At 42.2% G+C, this 22,227-nt stretch overlaps 1 protein-coding gene across 3 annotated transcripts in view; it reads left to right on the forward strand.

The window, feature by feature from the left end:
- Positions 1-22,227, forward strand: part of SYCP3 (synaptonemal complex protein 3) — a 187,870-nt gene that overhangs the window by 95,924 nt on the left and 69,719 nt on the right. For all 3 annotated transcript variants that reach the window (XM_073545008.1, XM_073545010.1, XM_073545009.1), the window contains exons 5-6: positions 2,217-2,334; positions 8,700-8,799. In XM_073545008.1, the coding sequence (XP_073401109.1) occupies positions 2,217-2,334; positions 8,700-8,799 (218 nt within the window). The remainder of the gene's footprint in view (positions 1-2,216; positions 2,335-8,699; positions 8,800-22,227) is intronic.

Genomic DNA, 22,227 nt, shown 5'->3' on the forward strand with positions numbered 1-22,227 from the left:
GTAGGTTCAAGTCCCGGCTGGAGTAGGGTTTGAGGAGGTGTTGGCACATCTGGAACGCTTCATCACCAACTATTACAAATGGCTGTGGTGGACCTTCGGTGTTGGGAAGAGGCCGTGGCATGGGGAAATTGAAGTTGTTGCCATACAACCTCCTGCCCATGTCTGATGTCTTAAAAGCCAGGGAGTCATTACCACGGCAAAATGCCCCAATGTCCACTGCAATAAACGTATAGTCTGCATCCGCAATGGCCAACAGTACAGTAGAAAAGTACTTTTTGTAGTTAAAGAACTTAGAGCCTGTTCTTTGGGCTTGATAATCCTGATGTGTTTCCCATCCACCGCTCCCAAACAGTTAGGGAAATTGCATACAGTCCAGAATCTTTCAGCGATGTCCAACCACTTTTCTGCGGTTGGCATGGGCATGAATTCGGGATAAAGAACGTTCCAGAGAGCCCGGCAGGTGTCCGCTACAATTCCAGACAACGTGGAGATTCCAATCCGGTACTGGAAGTGCAGTGAGGAGAGGGTCTCTCCAGTAGCCAGGAATCTGTGACAGAAAGAAAACAACAAAAATTAATATTTGTGTTTATGTAATTTTTTTACACACGTTACATTAAAAAAAAAAAAAATTCTGCAGCCTTTGGTTCAATACATGCCATCCAAAAATTAACGCAGCTTGTAGTTACCAACATGGCAGAACTGTAATTCTGACAGACTTGGAAGAGTACATGTCAAAAGCAAGAAAATTCAGCAGACATTGGTTTAGCAAAACTACGTACCTTAATGTGACCAGGAGCCGTTCCTCAGGAGTAATCGCACGCCGGAGATGCGTGTCCTGTCCCTGGATGACTTCTTTTACACGACCAAGCAAATAGTGAAAGGTTTCTTGGGTCATCCGGGTATAATCTGTAAATTTCTCCGGGTTTTCCTGTAGCTCGCTGTAGAGGGTGTGGTACGCTCCACGGCTCTCCCGGAGTTCCATAATGGGATGTATCCACATACGACGCCGCTGCCGTCTTCACTGCCTCTCTCTCTCCCTCTGTTCATGGCAAGCAGCGGCATAAGCCTGAGCCGTCCTCATGTCCAGATCCAAGTCAAAGTAAAAGCTCTTCCAGCGCAGATCCATGTTTCTCAAGTCAAATGCAAGCAAATGTGAAGAATTCAGGTGTAAACAGGGTCTATATAAAGAATTTCCATAGACACGCCCACTGGTGTCCCATTGGTGGAGTGTGTTGCAAGAATTTTTCAAGGATTTTTTCTCCAGTTTATTACGCATAAAAAATGCAAACGCATGAAAAACACTTACAAACGCATAAAAGCGCTGCGATTTTTTGTTGTTATGCGCACAATAATGCTACAAAATAACGCAGAGTTTACCAGCGTTTGCATGCACTTTTGACAAAAACGCTAGTGTGAAAGTAGCCTTAGTTATTTTTTTCCACCAGAAGTTCCAGTTTATTTTTCAGTTGAATTGTACAGATTAAAGGTGACATTAAAGGTGGAAAAAGTTATGAAATGATGCCTTAGTATGATTATTTTCAACAGAGGTGTAGACTTTGTACATCCATTTGTGTTTCTCTTATTTTCCTTGGTGCAATTTGAACCCAGGACTCCAGTGCTGTAAAGTAACAGTGCTTAACCAATGAGCAACACTGACTGTGCACATTCAGGCTATGTGCCCACGTATGCAGAAATTTCCTGAGCAAAACCTGATTCCTTCCCAGGAAATCCTCATTTTTATTTTTCGCGTTTTTGTTGTTTTTTTTTTTTTCAGGAGCATCCACATTCTCATTGAATATAGTTTGAAATGTGTTTTTTTCCGCAAAATTAATGAACATGCTGCATTTTTTCCACGATGCGATTTTTTTGGGCGGAAAAAAACGCATCATGTGCACAAAAAATGCGGAATGCATTAAAAGAATGGGATGCTTAATGTATGCGTTTTTTAAGCGTTTTTGCATGGAAAAAACACGAAAAAAATGCTTACGTGGGCACACAGTCTCAAACTATTATTTCAATCACCAGCAATATTCTGGCTTTACAATTTGATTAATCAGTTGTATCTATCTCCTTTGGTCCTTTTCGTTATTGGCAGGGGTCTTTACAGGATGATCTCCACCAGCACCCATGATGACCTATTCTGAAAATATCTATAAGTTGAAGGGATTGTTATCATAGATAAGAATTGTTAACTTTTACCATTCTTTCAAAAACAGCGGATATTAGCAAGGCTCTACTAGCAAAACGTAAGAGGTTGGAAATGTATACAAAGGCATCCTTAAAAACCAGTAATCAGAAGATTGAAAATGTTTGGAGAACACAACAAGATCAAAGGTAAATTACTATGCAAGCTGGATAGTACTGTTTTTATAACCTTTTTTTAAAAACGTTTCAGACAGATACTAGTGCTATGGAAGAAAAAAATAGGCATAGGCAAAGTTTGAAATGTCCATCTGCTTGATGGTAGCCAACCAAACTATAGTAATGCAAAGCACCGCATGCCGACTTTTAGCTGAGCGGTGCCCCTGTTCCTACGCCAACACTGTGATGGAATAATATGGTGATTAACAGGAATGACTATCTTAACCCCTTTCCTACATTAGATGTACTATTCCGTCCATGTGACCTGGGACCTAAGTCCCAAGGACGGAATAGTACATCTAGCTCAGGGTTCCCCAACTCCAGTCCACAAGGTCCACCAACAGGTCATGTTTTCAGGATTTCCCTTGTATTGTACAGGTGATGCAATTATCACCTGTGCAATACTAAGGAAATCCTGAAAACATGACCTGATGGTGGGCCTTGAGGACTGGAGTTGGGGAACCCTGGTCTAGCAAGATCAGCGGCGCTCCTGGGGGGGAGCGCAGCTGATCGCGGCTGGGTGTCAGCTGATTATCACAGCTGACACCCGGCACCATGTGTCAGGGGCGGTCATGGACCGCCCCCGACACATTAACCCCCGGCATACTGCGATCAAACATGATCGCAGTGTACCGGTGGCATAGGAGAGAAGCGCGCAAGGAGGGGGCTCCCTCCGTGCTTCCTGGAGCCCTCTGCAGCAGCGCGATGTGCAGCGCTGCTGCGGGGGTCTCCTTCCCTGCAGGTCCCCAGATTCAATATGGCGGCGGGGACCTTCGGGGGCCTGAAGGGAGCCGGCATGAGGAAGCCTTCTGCACTGCCTGTGACAGATCGCTGATCTGTCACAGCGATCTGTGATGTGACAGATCGGCTATCTGTCACATGACAGTGATGTCCCCCCTGGAACAATGTAATAAAGAAAAAAAAAAAGTGTAAAAATAATTTATAAAAAATCGATAAATAAATTAAAAAAATAAAAAATTCCCTAATAAATTCATTTTTTGAAAACAAACAAACAATAAAAGTACACATATTTGGTATTGCCGAGTCCGTAACGACCTGCCCTATAAAACTGTCCCACTAGTTAACCCCTTTATTGAACCCCTTAAAAAATAAAAAATGAAGCAAAAAATAATGCTTTATCATCATACCGCCGAATAAAAAGTGCAATAACGCGCAATCAAAAAGACGGATATAAATACCCATGGTACCGCTGAAAACGTCATCTTGTCCCGCAAAAAACGAGCCGCCACACAACGTTGTCAGCGAAAAAATAAAAAAAGTTATACCTCGCAGAATAAAGCGATGCAAAAATAATTATTTTTTATATAAAATAGTTTTCATTGCATAAAAGCACCAAAACATAAAAAAAACTACATAAATGAGGTATCGCTGTAACCGTACTGACCCGAAGAATAAAACCGCTTTATCAATTTTACCGCACGAGGAATGGTGTAAATGCACCCCCCAAAAGAAATTCATGAAACGCTGGTTTTTGTTCATTCTGCGTCCCAAAAATCGGAATAAAAAGCGATCAAAAAAAGGCACATGCCCGAAAATAGTACCAATAAATATGTCAACTCGGCCCGCAAAAAATAAGACCTCACATGACTCGGTGGGTCAAAATATGGAAAAATTATAGCTCTCAAAATGTGGTGATGCATAAACTATTTTTACAATAAAAAGCGTCTTTTAGCGTGCGACAGCTGCCAAATATAAAAACCCGCTATACAGTGGTTCCCCCCCACATATCGGGTATCGGCGCACTCAGGACAAATTGCACAATAACTTTTCCAGTCTAATTTCTCCTGTTACCCTTGGTAAAATAAAAAAATTGAACCTGAAGTAATTTTTTTGTGAAAAAAAGTTAAATGTTCATTTTTTTTAAACATTCAAAAAATTTCTGTGAAGCACCTGAAGGGTTAATAAGCTTCTTTAATGTGGTTTTGAGCACCTTGAGGGGTGCAGTTTTTAGAATGGCGTCACTTTTGGGTATTTTCTATCATATAGACCCCTCAAAGTGACTTCAAATGTGATGTGGTCCCTAAAAATAAAATGGTGTTGTAAAAATGAGAAATCGCTGGTCAACTTTTAACCCTTATAACTTCCTAACAAAAAAATCTTGGTTCCCAAATTGTGCTGATGTAAAGTAAACATGTGGGAAATGTTACTTATTAAGTTTTTTGAGTGCCATATCTCTGTGATTTAAGAGCATAAAAATTCAAAGTTGGAAAATTGCGAAATTTTCAAAATTTTCGCCAAATTTCCATTTTTTTCACAAATAAACGCAAGTTATATGAATGAAATTTTACCACTAGCATGAAGTACAATATGTCACAAGAAAACAATGTCAGAATCACCAGTATCCATGGAAGCGTTCCAGAGTTATTACCTCATAAAGGGACAGTGATAAGAATTGTAAAAATTGGCCTGGGCATTAACATGCAAACCACCCTTGGGAGTAAAGGGGTTAAAGCAATGTAATATTACTGGGAAGTAAAGGATTAATATCCTTTATGCAGCCTAATATAAATACACTAGCTGAAGAGCCCGGAACTGCCCGGGCATAGTAGCTAACTACGGTTAGTTATAACAGATTATAATGATTATATACACTCACTGGCCACTTTATTAGGTACACCTGTCCAACTGTGTGTTAAGACTTAATTTCTAATCAGCCAATCACATGGCGGCAACTCAGTGCATTTAAGCATGTAGACATGGTCAAGACAATCTCCTGCAGTTCAAACCGAGCATCAGTATGGGGAAGAAAGGTGATTTGAGTGCCTTTGAACGTGGCATGATTGTTGGTGCCAGAAGGGCTGGTCTGAGTATTTCAGAAACTGCTGATCTACTGGGATTTTCACGCACAACCATCTCTAGGGTTTACAGAGAATGGTCCGAAAAAGAAAAAAAATCCAGTGAGCGGCAGTTCTGTGGCCGGAAATGCCTTGTTGATGCCAGAGGTCAGAGGAGAATGGGCAGACTGGTTCGAGCTGATAGAAAGGCAACAGTGACTCAAATTGCCACCCGTTACAACCAAGGTAGGCAGAAGAGCATCTCTGAACGCACAGTGCGTCGAACTTTGAGGCAGATGGGCTACAGCAGCAGAAGACCACACCGGGTTCCACTCCTCTCAGCTAAGAACAGGAAACTGAGGCTACAATTTGCACAAGCTCATCGAAATTGGACAGTAGAAGATTGGAAAAACGTTGCCTGGTCTGATGAGTCTCGATTTCTGCTGCGACATTCGGATGGTAGGGTCAGAATTTGGCGTAAACAACATGAAAGCATGGATCCATCCTGCCTTGTATCAACGGTTCAGGCTGATGGTGGTGGTGTCATGGTGTGGGGAATTTTTTCTTGGCACTCTTTGGGCCCCTTGGTACCAATTGAGCATCGTTGCAACGCCACAGCCTACCTGAGTATTGTTGCTGACCATGTCCATCCCTTTATGACCACAATGTACCCAACATCTGATGGCTACTTTCAGCAGGATAATGCGCCATGTCATAAAGCTCGAATCATCTCAGATTGGTTTCTTGAACATGACAATGAGTTCACTGTACTCAAATGGCCTCCTCAGTCACCAGATCTCAATCCAATAGAGCATCTTTGGGATGTGGTGGAACGGGAGATTCGCATCAGGGATGTGCAGCCGACAAATCTGCGCCAACTGTGTGATGCCATCATGTCAATATGGTCCAAAATCTCTGAGGAATGCTTCCAGCACCTTGTTGAATCTCTGCCACGAAGAATTGAGGCAGTTCTGAAGGCAAAAGGGGGTCCAACCCGTTATTAGCATGGTGTACCTAATAAAGTGGCCAGTGAGTGTGTATATATATATATATATATATAGCTGTGTGTATAGCCCCGACCACTCCACATAGCCGCATTCACTATAATATCCCACATCATACCGTCAGCCATAGCTACCGGACACCTACCCCTAATATTCCACATTGTCCTGTGAGCCAGAGCCACCGGACTACTACCCCTAATATCCCACATTATCCCGTCAGCCAGAGCCACTGGACTACTACTCCTAATATCCCACATCATCCCGTCGGCCAGAGCCACCGGACTGCTATCCCTAATATCCCACATCATCCCGTCAGCCTGGGGTCAGAACAAGAGCGCTGAGTGGAATGGCCCTAACTTCCATACTGGGGATCCTTTTAAGAGATGCCTGGTGTCAGAACCAGAGCACTGAGTAGATTTGCCCTGACTTCCATACCAATGATCCCTTTAATAGAAGCCTGGGGTGAGAATCAGAGCGCTGAGGGATTTACCCTAACTTCCATACCAGAGATCCCTTTAAGAGAGGCCTGGGGTCAGTACCAAAGTGCAGAGTGGATTTGCCCTCACTTCCATAACGGTGATCCCTTTAAGAGGGGCCTGGGGTCAGAATCAGAGCGCAGAGTGGAATTGCCCTAACTTCCATACCAGGGATCCCTTTAAGAGAGGCCTGGGGTCAGAACCAGATCGCTTAGTGGAATTACCCTAACTTCCATACCAATGATCCCTTTAAGAGGCCCTGGGATCAGAACCACAGCGCTGAGTGGAACGGTCTTAACTTCCATATCGGGGATCCCCTTAAGAGAGGCCTGGGGTTAAAACCAAAGTGCTGGATGGATTTGCCCTGACTTCCATACCAATTATCCCTTTAAGAGAGGCCTGGCGTCAGAGCCAAAATGCTAGATGGATTTGCCCTGACTTCCATATGAATGATCCCTTTAAGAGAGGCCTGGGGTCAGTAACAAAGTGCAGAGTGGATTTGCCGTCACTTCCTTACCGGGGATCCCTTTAAGAGGGGCCTGGGGTCAGAACCAGAGTGCTTAGTGGAATTGCCCTAACTTCCATACTGGGGATCCCTTTAAGAGAGGGCTGGGGTCAGAACCAGAGCGCTTAGTGGAATTGCCCTAACTTCCATACCAATGATCCCTTTAAGAGACCTTGGGGTCAGAACCACAGCGCTTAGTGGAACGATCCTAATTCCATACCAGGGATCCCTTTAAGAGAGTCCTGGGGTCAAAACCAAAGCACTGGATGGATTTTCCCTGACTTCCATACCAATGATCCTGTTGAGAGGCCTGGGGTCAGAATCAGAGCGCTGAGGGATTTGCCCTGACTTCCATACCGGAGACAATTGGAGGAAAGACAATTTCTGCACCAGCATAAAAGAGGGTTCTTCATTGTAAGAGTAGTGAGGCTCTGGAATTTCTCTTTTTCTGAGGAAGTGGTGATGGCCAACACACTAAATTAATTTAAGAAAGGAATGGATGCTTTTCTTGTGAGTAACAGTATAGAAGGTTACGAATAACATAATATTATAGGTAGATGGTTGACCCAGCTTAGGGGAAGGAATTTTTTTCCCTATGGAGAAAATTGGCTTCTGCTCTGTGGGTTTTTTGCCTTCCCCAGGATCAACAATGCAGAACAGCTGCACTAAAAATAAGCTCAACTAGATGGACATAAGGTCTTCCTTCAGCCTTCAAAACTATGTTACTATGATCTCTTTAAGGGTGTGTGCACACGTTTCGGATTCTGCTGCGGAATTTTCCTCGCGGATTTGTCTGAATCCGCAGGTAAAACCACAGGTCAAAAGAACTGCAGTTTATCTGCAGATTTTCTACGGTTTAGCCTGCAGGTTTCCCCTGCGGTTTGGCACCTGCCATGGAGCAGGTGCCAAACTGCAGCGGAATCCGCACAAAGAATTGACATGCTGCAGTTTTGAAACTACAGCAAATCCGCGTGGAAAATTCCGCACCGTGTGCACTGCGGATTTCATTTTCCATTGATTATAATGGTACTGTAAACCGCAGCACCAAATTCGCTTCGGATCCGCAGCAGAATCCGCAGCGTGTGCACACACCCTAAGAGGGGAGATGTGCCTATGGGATAGAGGATGTGTCATGGGTATATGGGCACGGGAGGGGTGATTCATTTGTCATGTGCTCTCTGCTCCTCTCTGGGGGGCAGAAAATGGCTGGGAGCTTATGTTTCCAGGGATGTTAGATTTCTCCCACCATGTTAGTGTCTGCTGAGGTGTTGTCGAGTGGGAAAACTGTTGCTCATAGCAACCAACCACAGCTCAGCTTCTTTTAAACAGCTCTGGTGAAATGAAAGATAGTTAGTGATTGGTTGCAAAGAAAACTGTTACTCATAGCAACCAATCACAGCTCAGCTTCTTTTTAACAGCTCTGGTGAAATGAAAGATGCTTGGTGATTGGTTGGTGATACACACACACATACATTCAATTTTATATATATAGATTTTTACTAGCTACTAAAAATTACTGCAGTATCAAGTAAAATTTAAAACTGATGTTTTATTACAGGCAGAAGATGAATGATGAGTATTCTCAACAATTTAAGACTTTATTTCAGCAATGGGAAGATGATGTGCAAAAAGCAGAAGAACAAGAAGAAAAAGTAACGGTAATACCATGCATTGTTTACAGTACTGTGCAAACATTTTAGGCTGATCCGGAAAAAAATATGGCAAAATAAGAATGCTTTCAAACATAGAAGTGTCAAAAATGTATTTATATCAATCAACAAAATGGAAACTGAATGAACAGAAGAGATATCTAAATCAAACCAATATTTGGTGTGATCACAGTTTGCCTTCAAAACGTAATGCAATCCCAGACAACTTCAATGATGTTGAAAACAGGGCTCTGTGGGGTTCATATCATCACTTCTAGAATATCTTGTTCTTCTGTACTCTAAAGATACTTCTTAATGACATTGGTTGTATGATTGGGCTTATTGCCCTGCTGCAGAATAAATCTGGAGCCCATCAGACGCCTCCCTGATGAATGCCTGTTTATTATACTTTGCTTATTTAGCACCATCTTATTCCACAGCGCTCTCTACAGACATCATCACTGTCCGCATTGTTGCTCACAATCTAAATTCCCTATCAGTATGTCTTTGGAGTATGGGAGGAAACCAAACTACCCAAAGGAAACCCACGCAAACACAGGGATAGCAAAGAAATTCCTTACTGATGTTGTCCTTCGTGGGATATTATCCTGTATTTTTCAGCATGGAGAACAGTAATAACCTTGACCAAATAACCATCTCCATTTGCTGAAATGCAACCAAAAACTTGCAAGGAACCTCCATAGTGCCTCACTGTTATTTGCAGACATTTATTATTGTACTGCTCTTCTGCCCTTCAGTAAACCAAGTGCCTAATGTTACAGCCAAATGTTTTACATTTTGACTCATCAGTCTAGAGCTTCTACTTCTATTTTTCTGCACCCCAGTTCCTATGTTTTTAGTTTAAATTCATTTGTGTGGAGTTTTTTTTGTCATTTTTTTACTTGTGGTATTCGTTGCTGTTTTTTTCTGCCGAATTTTTCATAATGGTGCATGTGATTTAATCTGACTCTTCCTGCTGGCTGTAAATCCCAAGTGTTCTATCAGCTTCTTAAATAATTGTATAAACCAGGGGAAGAGTTCTGAGGAGATCATTTGCATATTCCCAGTGCCTTCTGGGATAAGTGAAGAGTCTCCGCGAGCTCAACGATCACTGGATTTTGGCTGTTGCAGCTGAAAAGAGGAAATCGGTAAACCGTGCGCCTATCGGCACACGAATTTTAGCTCATTTTTCATCATTTTGAAATCTCTATAACTATAACAATATGGAAGAGGCCAGGAGCCATTTGGTGAGCTGCATTTCTTGCTACATGTTCACATACTTACCAGTGGAAAAGCCAAACTTCACATGCCACAAATGCAAGCTTGTGTCCCTGTTGGTGGAAAAGTTGCAAAATCTCGAAGAGAGGTTAGCTAGGTTGAAGATCATTAAGGAAGGTGAAGAGTTCTTAGACAGAGCAGAATTATCTCTTCATGTTACAGAAAGAGAAGAAATTTGAAGTGCACCTGAAGAAACAGAGGAATGGAAGCATGTGACCCAGAGAAGCAGGAGGATCGGGAGGCAGTCAGCACCCATACTGCTCAGGAACCAGTACCAGGCTCTCACGCAGGAGAACGATGAAGAAATACATCAGGATAAGACTTTGCCCACAAACAGCAACCTTGTACGCCTTCAGAATCCTCCTGGATGGAGAAAGAAAAATGTTGTGAAGAAGAAACGGAGAGTGGTGGTCATGGGGGATTCCCTGTTGAGAGGAACAGAGGCTGCTATCTGCAGACCGGATATAACCGCAAGAGAAATGTGCTGTCTTCCAGGTGCAAAAATTAAAGATGTGGCTGACAGGATATCAGGACTCTTCAGACCTACAGATGACTACCCATTCCTGCTAATGCATGTGGGAACAAATGACACAGCAAGAAACGGCCTGGAAACCATCTGCAGTGACTTTGAAAACTTAGGCAAGAAAGTGAAAGAACTGGGAGTGCAGGTGGTCTTCTCTTCCATCCTCCCAGTAGATGGCCATGGAACAAGGAGGTGGAATAAGATTCTGCAGGTGAATAACTGGCTATGTCGATGGTGCAGTCAGCAAGGATTTGGATTTCTGGATCACGGAGTGAATTACCTACATGACGGACTACTTGCTAGAGATGGGGTGCACCTTACAAAGACTGGAAAACATGTATTTGGAAGTCGCCTTGCTACACTCATCAGGAGAGCTTTAAACTAGAACAATGTGGGAAGGTAAGCAAAAGGCAAGAAAAAGCCATACACCTGGCAAATGCTATTGAGAACTCTGCTATTAGAAGTGGAAAGGAAGAACAAAGACAAAAGAATCTAAATAAAAATATTGGAGAAAGAGAAACCAATCACAAACTAAAATGTTTCTATACTAATGCACAAAGCATGGGCAACAAACAAGGAGAACTGGAACTACTAACACAGGAAAAGAAAAATGATGTCATTGTAATCACTGAAACTTGGTGGGACGATACACATGATTGGAATACAAGGCTAGAAGGATGCAACTTATTTGAAAGAAACAGACTTGATAAACGAGAAGGAGGTGTTGCATTGTATATTAGAAACGCGTATATCTGCACAGAGATTGAACCTTCAGAGACTGGGGGTTCTGTGGAAACTGTTTGGGTAAGAATACAAGGACAGAACAATGCAAAGGACACCATTGTAGGCATTTAATACAGGCCGCCTGTGCAAGCTGAAGATATGGATGAACTTTTTATGCATCAAACGGCCAAGTTCTCCAAAAAATATGACATAGCTGTACATTTGTTGGGAATCTCTCTCAGGCAAAACGAACAGGTCAAGGAAATTCTTATCCTCTCTTGCTGACAACTTTATCTTCCAAAAGGTAGGGGAGAAAACAAGGGGAACTGCTACCTTGGATCTAATCCTTATAAACAGGGAGGAAATGGTTGAGGAGGCAAAAGTGGCTGGGACCCTAGGAGGTAGCGACCATGCTATTTTAGAATTTTGGATAACTAGAGGAGGAAGACCTGTGAAGACTCAGACGTCAAGGTTAGATTTCAGAAAGGCAGATTTTAAGGGATTCAGAAAGAGAATTGGAGGGATCCAATGGCTGGATATCCTTAAGGATAAAAACGTCCAGGATGGATTGGAAATCTTGAAAAATGAAATTCTCAAAGCACAATTGTTAACAATTCCGAAAAGAGGAAAAAATAGGAAGCATTTAAGGAAACCAGGATGGATGAACACAGAACTTAAGCACATGCTAAAAAGGAAGAAAGAAATGTTTTTAAAATGGAAAGAGGGAGGCATATCTAAAGAAGAATATAATGCTGTCTGCAGAACCTGCAGGGCACAAATCAGATTATCTAAAGCTGACAATGAATTGAGGCTTGCAAGAGACATCAAAAGCAATAAAGGATTTTGTGGATATGTCAAAAGTAAAAGAAAAGTCAAAGATGCTATAGGATTTTTACAGGATGATAATGATGAAATGGTAAGACAGGATGTTGAGAAGGCCGAACTTTTAAATTCCTATTTTGCATCTGTTTTCTCTCAGAAAGGAAATGTAACAACAACTGTTCTTCACTGTCCTATTAAGGGAATAGAAGAATCCAGGATATCTATAAACAGAAAGATAGTGAGGAAACATTTAGCTATCCTAAATGAATTCAAGTCTCCAGGTCCAGATGAATTACACCCCAGAGTACTGAAGGAGATAGCAGAAGAAATTTTTGAACCCCTCTCCATAATCTTTGAAAATTCTTGGAGAACAGGAGAAGTCCCAGAAGACTGGAGAAGAGCAAATGTTGTTCCTATCTTCAAAAAGGGGAAGAAGTTGGACCCAGGCAACTATAAGCCGGTGAGTCTGACTTCTATACCAGGAATGATCTTTGAACAAATTATTAAACAACATGTATGTCAGTACCTGGATAAGAATGAAGTGATTAAACAGAGTCAGCATGGGTTTGTAACTAATAAGTCATGTCAGACTAACTTAATTTCCTTCTATGACGGAATCACTGATTGGGTGGATCAGGGAAATGCTGTAGATATAGAATATCTTGACTTCAGCAAAGCATTTGACAAAGTATCTCACACAATCCTTATTGAAAAAATGACTAGGTATGGAATGGACAAGGCAACTGTTAGGTGGATTCATAACCGGCTTAGTGATCGGACCCAAAGAGTGGTCGTAAATGGCTGCACATCCAGTTGGAAGAATGTCTCAAGTGGGGTACCACAGGGCTCTGTCCTGGGCCCTGTATTGTTCAACATCTTTATCAACGATTTAGATGAAGGAATTGAGAGTAAACTGATTAAATTTGCTGATGACACAAAGCTAGGAGGGATAGCTAATACTAGAGAAGAGAGAGAGAGGATTCAAAAAGATATAAAGAAACTGGAGCAGTGGGCAGCAACTAACAGAATGGTTTTTAACAGGGAAAAATGCAAAGTACTACATCTGGGCAATAAAAATGAAAAAAGTATATACAGAATGGGAGGAATAGGGCTAAGCAACAGCACATGTGAAAGAGACTTGGGTATACTAATAGATCACAGACTGAATATGAGTCCACAGTGTGATGCAGCAGCAACAAAGGCAAATGCAATTCTGGGATGTATTTACAGAAGTATACAGTCTAGATCACGTGAAGTCATTATTGCCCTCTACTCCTCTTTGGTCAGACCTCATCTGGAACACTGTGTCCAGTTTTGGGCGCCACATTTTAAAAAAGACATCAACAAACTGGAGCAAGTTCAGAAAAGAGCGACCAGAATGGTGACCGGTCTGCAAACCCTGTCTTATGAGGAAGGGTTGCATGATTTGGGAATGTTTAGCTTGCCAAAGAGAAGACTGAGGGGAGACTTAATAGCTGTCTACAAATATCTCAAGGGCTGTCACATTGTAGAAGGATCATCTTTATTCTCATTTGCACAAGGAAAGACTAAAAGCAATGGGATGAAACTGAATGGGAGGAGACACAGATTAGATATTAGAAAAAACTTTTTGACAGAGTGATCAATGAGTGGAACAGGCTGCCACGAGAGGTGGTGAGTGCTACTTCAATGGAAGTCTTCAAACAGAGGCTGGACAGACATCTGTCAGGGATGATTTAGCGAATCCTGCTTTGAGCGGGGGGTTGGACCAGATGGCCCAGGAGGTCCCTTCCAACTCTACGATTCTATGTTCTATGATTAAATGTATAACTTGTACTTACACCACCAGGCTTCCTCAGTTAGTTTTACCTCCACTGACAATGCAACTGTAGAAAGACCAGGAGAAATTATGCTGTTTTCTTCCAAAATCTCGTATTAGTTTATAATGGACAGTAGGTATAAAGGGGTAATCTGTACAGGGGAGTACACATGCATCTTGAGTAATGGCTGCTGTAGGCTAAACTGAAGAAGGGAGAAGCAGCCTAATACAGAGCTCAACTACAGGCGGGACATATGGACAATTTTCACACAGTCTAATTCTACCTAGCAACAACAGGGATTTTTACTGATTGGAGGAAGAAATAAACACAGAGAAATATACATTACAGGTTGTTCCCATTCGTGGGACACAACACTCCCTGTCTGAAATCATCAGATTTCATTAGTCCTTGTGCGACATAAGGAGATGTGTTATGATTGAGTCACCGTAGGAGGCAAAAACAGAAATGCTAGCTAAGTCCAGAAAACCAGAGAAGTTGGCAGCTATCGGATTGCAGACCCCTGAACCTATCAACACAACTAGCAGTAGCCGTGGGGGGTTTCTACGATGCCCTAGACCCCTCGATCACAGCCGGAGAATTAAATAGGCCTAAAGAAAGAAAGGGGAAATCTAAACTGCCCCAGAGCAGACTCCAAAGCAATAGGCAGCCCCCAACATATAATGACGGTGAAGCAAGATGAAAACACTAACACAGACAGAAAGATAGACTGAGCAAAGACGGGGCCCAAACTACCTAGATAGGAAAGGACAGGAAGGCTGCTGTCTGCAATCCGTGAAAAACCCTATGAAGCCAGCAGACTGACAGTGAAAAAGGCCCTGAAGACGCTAGGCTTCAAAAAAGCTGTGTCAGTACTCAGGAATATTCTTAAGACAGAGCAACCGGCAAAAGGAGATTCAGCTCATCCCAGCAGGGAATGGCAGAATCCAGAAAAGCAAGGAAAACAAAAACAAAACATAAATGCAAACAGGCAAAGCAGAAAACAGCTTTAGGGAAGCAGGAATCAGACTGGTGTCCTAGAAGTCCACAGAGAACTCACCCGCAGGGCAGAAGGGCGTCGGCAGCCTTATATCCAGTCAGTGACTCCACTCAGCCAGTCATCCTCATTAGACTCAGGTGCCTGATAATCAGGCTCATTACCTTCCTTTACCGGAATAGGGAGTTCACCAGACCTCAGTGACGAAGGGGAAAATTAACTCACAACAGTACCTCCCCCTTGAGGAGGGGTCACCGAACCCTCAACCATGCCACCAGGGCGATCAGGGTGAGTCCGGTGAAAGGCACTCACCAATCTTTTGGCATGAATATCAGAGGCAGAGACCCAGGAATTATCCTCCTGACCATAACCCTTCCACTTAACCAAATACTGGAGTCTCCGTCTAGCCAGACGGGAATCCAGTATTTTCTCTACCTCATATTCCATGTTACCTTCAACCAATACAGGGTCTGGAGGTGCCACCCCAGGAGCAACTGGTTCAACAAACCTCTTCAACAAGGACTTATGGAACACATTATGGATTTTAAATGTGACAGGAAGAGCCAAACGAAAAGAGACCGGATTAATAATCTCCAAAATCTTGTAAGGTCCAATAAATCTAGGCTTAAACTTAGGAGAAGCCACCTTCATAGCAATATTTTTTGATGATAACCACACCATATCACCAATCTTAAACTGGGGACCAATGGTCCTATGTCGATTGGAAAACCGCTGGGCCTTTTCCTGGGAGAGAGATAACTTATCCACCACTTGGTCCCAGATCTGGTGCATTCTCTCCACCACAGTGTCAACACCTGGGCAGGCAGAAGGCTCCACCTGCCCTGAAGAAAATAGAGGATGAAACCAAAAGTTACAAAAAAAAGGTGACATCAAAGTGGCAGAACTAGCTCTATTATTTAAAGCAAATTCGGCCAAGGGCAAAAATGAAACCCAATCATCCTGATCAGCGGAAATAAAACATCTCAAATACGACTCCAAGGTCTGGTTTGTTCTCTCTGTCTGCCCATTGGTCTGAGGGTGAAAAGCAGAGGAGAAGGACAACTGAATTCCCAGCTTGGAACAGAAAGTCCTCCAAAATCTAGATACAAACTGAACTCCTCTGTCAGATACAATGTTCTCAGGAATCCCGTGCAAGCGAACCACCTGTTGCAAAAACAGGGGCACCAACTCAGAGGAAGATGGCAACTTAGGGAGTGGTACAAGATGAACCATCTTAGAGAACCTATCACAAATCACCCAAATAAGTCATTCTTTGAGAGACCGGCATATCAGAGATGAAATCCATTGAAATATGGGTCCATGGCCTCCTGGGGACCGGCAAAGGCATCAACAACCCACTAGAGCGAGAACAAGATTTAGACCGGGAGCAAGTCCCACAGGACTGCACAAAATTCCTGACATCATGAGACAAGGTGGGCCACCAAAAAGAGGGACTCACCAGATCTCTAGTACCAAAAATACCTGGATGACCAGCCAATGCAGAGCAATGAACTTCAGACATCACTCTCTTCTTCCACTGGTCAGGAACATACAACTTTCCACAGGGACAACGCTCAGGTTTGTCCTCCTGGAACTCTTGCAGAGCAAGTCTCAAATCGGGCGAGATGGCAGAAAGAACTACCCCTTCGCCTAAGATGGTAGCAGGCTTGGTCACCACAGGAGAATCAGCAAAGAAACTCCTAGAGAGGGCATCTGCCTTGACATTCTTAGTTCCAGGAAGAAAAGACCACAAAATCAAAACGTGTAAAAAACAAGGCCCACCTAGCCTGTCTAGGGTTCAAGCGTTTGGCCCACTCTAGGTAAATCAAATTCTTGTGGTCAGTGAGGACCACAACTTGATGTTTAGCTCCCTCCAACCAATGTCTCCACTCCTCAAATGCCCATTTCATGGCCAACAGTTCCCGATTCCCCACATCATAGTTACGTTCAGATGGAGAGAACTTTCGGGAAAAGAAAGCACAGGGATTCATTTTAGATGTTACAGGATCCTTTTGGGACAAAATAGCTCCTGCACCAATCTCAGAAGCATCCACCTCTACCTGGAACGGGAGTGAGACATAAGGTTGCCGCAAAACCGGGGCGGAGGTAAATCTTCGCTTCAGCTCCTGAAAGGAAGCAACAGCCTCCGGAGACCAATTCAACACATCACCCTTTTTAGTCAGATCAGTCAATGGCTTGGCAATACTAGAAAATTTTGCTATAAATTTCCGATAACAATTAGCAAAATCCAAAAACTTCTGGAGGGCCTTCAAAGAAGTGGGCTGAACCCAATCATAAATGGCCTGTACCTTGGCCGGGTCCATTTCAATAGTTGACGGAGACAAAATAAATCCCAAAAATGAAATCCCCTGTACTCCAAAAAGGCATTTCGATCCTTTGACATACAGGGAATTCTCCCTCAAGATCCAGAACACAGTCCGAATATGTTCCACATGAGAATCCCAATCCTTGGAGAAGATCAAAATATCATCCAGATAGATAATCAAAAATTTATCGACAAAGTCTCGGAAAATATCGTTCATGAAGCACTGGAAGACAGAAGGGGCATTAGTGAGCCCAAAAGGCATCACCAGGTACTCAAAATGTCCCTCCGGAGTATTAAACGCCGTCTTCCATTCATCCCCCTGCTTAATGCGGATAAGATTATACGCCCCCCTGAGGTCAAGCTTGGTAAACCAGCAAGCACCTCTAACTCTAGAGAATAGATCCGAAATCAGGGGTAACGGATACTGATATTTAATAGTAATTTTATTGAGGGCACGATAATCAATACAAGGCCTTAAAGAACCATCCTTCTTGGCCACAAAAAAAAACTCGGCACCTAAGGGTGAAGAGGATGGTCTAATATGACCCTTCTCCAACGCCTCCTTAATATAGTAAACCAAACAGACTAAAGAAGCATATAGCCATAAAATACGCATTGCTTTATTAAAGTACATACAAGACACACATACATGATAAAAGGAGATGTGTATACCAGTGGGTGTCACAAATACATAGCATCCAAAAATGGAAAATAGAGGGCTCAAAACACAGTACTATACCGCCAAAAAGAAAGATACAATAAGATCATAGTATGGGCGCTATATTATGATTTACTATAGTCATGCGCCCAAATGTATCATATGCAACTTTAATAATATGCACGGAAAATCCTAAGTATGAGCATCATCCTGACGGTAAGTCAGGGGGCATAATACAAACAAGTTTACCCCCATTAAAGTTAATGGTAGCAGTCCCTCATAAAGGAGTATACATGACCTGTGACACCGCAATCCCCGACGCGCGTTTCGCCTTAGCTTCGTCCTGGGAGGTGAATGATTGTGGATCTAAAGTGCATGAAGGCATATATGCGATATAATTACCGAAAAATTCCTCACACCTGAAAGTAACATGGAGCCCGGCGTGTGACGTCATCATGGCGCGCACCTCCCGGCCCCACAGCCACTCCCCATCGCACACGTCACGATGTGGAGACAGAAGATAAGGGCCTGAGAGAACGCGCAACCATGGCAACCCACCACGCTGCAAGATGGCGCTGAGGACATACAAGCCACTCCCCCGCCCGACGTGTCAGGACGGAGAAGCGGCCCGCACATCAAACAGACGCCTCTATACAGCGTGTGCACAGTGCTCCAAGCAATGCCAAGTGGAAAGATGTAAAAAACCGATACCAAAAGTTCAATGTCATATTACAATTGTACAGAAAAATGAAAGGATGTTTAGGAAAGTATTTTTACTATTGGTCACTGCCATAAAGTATCAAAAAGTGAGATTAAAAAACATATGCTACATATTATAGTATAATGCCCAACATTGTACCCAAATTTTAATATAATATTATAGTCTTACAGAGAAACGGCATATGACATTTCCCACCAAAAATACAAATTATATTAAATGCAGTATACATAGTGCCATATTCAAATTGCACATATAGTTCATAAATTCCAATGACTAGTGCAGCACACCTCAAAGAATGATGTTATAAATGTACATACCATACCACTAGATAGTTACAGAAATATACAAAGTAACATATCAAAAATTCAAAAACATCTCTATATTATATTTGAAATTTAAACAACCAATGCATAATATGAAGAGAATTTTTATACACATAAAACATCCTAATCATTCCATAACAAAATGTAAAGGATCATGGTGTGAGAATTGTCCAATGAATGGCATACAAAAATGTACAGACTAATCCCTAAGATAAATGTATCATACATATTGTGGCTTACAAAATCACACTGGTAGATTAGTGGATATGTCTTTTTACAGTGCGCAAACTCAAGTTAATCAGATTTTCCTTGAATATGGCCCACACATTTTTCGAATATTCTCCAAATATGATGGTATGATAAATCCACCAACACGTTGCTGGAAGACGACATCCCAACCCACTGTTCACAATGCACCTCATGCCCATCACATCGAAAGTACGAAGAAGTAGATACACTAGAATAAAACTGAAAAATAAAAATGAGTTAAAAACATATAATCCATCACCATAGCAAAAGCATCCTACAGGAAGGGGGCAAAGCTCAAGACCTCATTAAGTCCTTTAGGTTGGACCGTACCTAATTTGTATATCCATTCAACTTCTTTCTGAGCTAATTTCTTCCTCCAGTTGCCACCACGATGGTCAATATGAACCCTATCTATTCCACAAACTTTAAGTAGTTTGGGATCACTCTCATGGCACAACTTAAAGTGTCTCGGGATTGGTTTAAGCATCATTTCATCCTCTATCTTAGAGGCATTCTTAATGTCCCTATGATGTTCTCTCACTCTGACTCTCAGAGGTCTAGAGGTCATACCAACATAAATCCTTTCACATGGACATACGGCATAATATATTACACCATTAGTGTTACAAGTAATATGTTGTGTAATATTATACGTGGTGCCACCATCACTAGATACAAAAGAGGACGCTTGTTTCATGTTAGGGCATGCAATACATTCTCTGCAAGGAAAAAATCCCCATTTAGGGCCTTTGGAACCAAATGCTTTCTCTGGTCTTGGGCCCTCATAATAGCTATGCACTAGTTTGTCTTGCAGATTACTTGACCTTTTGTATGTAATAGAGGGATATTTGGGAATGTACTGTTGCAGAGTCCTGTCAGTCATAAGAATAGGCCAATACTTATTTAAGGCCTGCTTCATCTCATACCACTTGTCATTGTACGGAGAGATAAACCTTACTTTTTGTGTCAATGTGGATCTTTGTTTGGGAACAAGTAGGTCCACCCGTTTAGCCCGATTCGCTCTCTTCATTCCCCTGAGGATACTACGTTTGGAGTAGCCTCTAGATGCAAATCTTGATGTCAAGTCCTCTGCTTGTCTTAGATACGCTTCCTCACTAGAGCAGATACGTTTTGCCCTGAGGAATTGACCAGTTGGAATTCCTTCCACCAATGATTTTGGATGTGAGGATGTAGCGTGTAAAATTGAATTTACCGCAGTTTCCTTCCGGAACATGTCCGTGTGTAAAAAACCATCAGGTCCTTTAAAGATTTTAACATCCAGAAAATCTATGTCAGACTGACTATACTTGCAAGTGAGCCTGACATTGATAGAATTGTTATTCAATATCTTGAGGAAACCGAGAAGGTCCTGCTCTGTTCCCTGCCATATCATGAGAATGTCATCAATATAGCGGGCCCAGAACAGGACCTTCTCAATAAAGGCAACAGGCCGGGTAAAAAAAGATGTCTCTTTCCCACATGCCCAAAAATAAATTTGCATATGAGGGGGCAAAGGCCGCCCCCATAGCAGTCCCTTGTTTTTGCAAGTAAATGGATTCCTTGAACATAAAGTAATTATGCTCAAGGGCAAATCTCAATAATGTCACTAATAAATGAACAAATCTCTCATCATGATCAGACATCATGAGATAAGTCTGAGTAGCCCGTACACCATCCAAATGTTGGATGGAAGTGTATAGGGACTCCACATCAAAACTAACTAGCCACATGTCCTCCTCAATAGGGATGCCCTCAATTTTTCTGAGGACATCACTCGTGTCTTTTACATATGATGGGAGATCATGGACCAGAGGTTTCATATAGAAGTCTAGATATTTGGACACAACCTCACATAGACTCCCGTTTCCAGACACAATTGGTCGTCCTGGCGGGGTAGTACTGTTCTTATGGATTTTGGGTATGAAATATATACATGCTACTTTGGGGAATTCAGGTACTAGATTGTCCCTGAGTTCCTGATTAATCAATCCATCAAGAAAGGCACGATCTAAGATTGCCTTAATTTCTTGCTGGTAGGCTGACGTGGGATTATAGGTCATTTTTTGATAGCATTGGCTATCCCTCAACTGTCTGAATGCCTCTCTCTCATAGGCTGCCACAGGCCATAACACCACATTTCCCCCTTTGTCTGCGGGTTTAATCAACACTTCTTTAAGTTTGCCAAGTTCCTTGAGCGCTTCTCTATGAGCAAAAGAAAGATTGCCATATGAGACGCGTCTCGAAATTTTTTCAAACTCATCAGTGACCAGACGGACAAAGATTTCAATATTCGAATATAAATTCAAAGAGGGGAACTTTTTTGACACCGGCGGTTTAAACTTACCCGTGTTGGTGGTTCTCTCATTTTCATCACTGAGTTCCTCCAAAGTAGCAATAGCCTCAATTTCTTTAGGACTCCATACTTCACCATCATTGCCCTTATCATGTAATTTTTTAAGTATTAATTTTCGTGCAAACAAATGGAGATCCTTTACTGCTGTAAAACAGTTAAATGGAGCCGTCGGTGAAAAAGAAAGGCCTAAGCTCAAGACTTCCATCTGTGATTGTGTTAGCTGCAGATCTGAAAGATTTATTACCTGTAATCTAGAGGGAGCCAAAGTATCCACTTTCTTCTCTCTTTTTCTATGCTGTTCATACCTTCTCTTAAAATTATTCTTCCTTAAATTATATACCCTATGATCAGATCTATATTCATCTTCTCTTGAAGAGACAGAGGACATAGAAGATGACCTGGAGGTTTCCAAACTGTCTTTATTGATGGTTTGCCACCTATATATGTGGCCATTATTGAAATCATTCAGATCCCTTTGAAACTTCCTGGCCTTAGTATCTTTGACCTCTTTTTCCCAGATATTCAATTGGGCATCTATTTCCTTGTTAAAGGTCTCCACCTCTGATCCAGATAATTTCTCAAGCAACTTGGTACGAATAAGTTCAATTTCTAAGTCTACTTTATCCAGACTCTTTTTATTATTCCCAATAAGTAACTCTATAAGTGAT

The sequence above is a fragment of the Dendrobates tinctorius genome, unplaced genomic scaffold (assembly GCF_039654945.1).
Source record: "Dendrobates tinctorius isolate UK_male_01 unplaced genomic scaffold, ASM3965494v1 ptg000139l, whole genome shotgun sequence".
NCBI classification, from domain to species: Eukaryota; Metazoa; Chordata; class Amphibia; order Anura; family Dendrobatidae; genus Dendrobates; species Dendrobates tinctorius.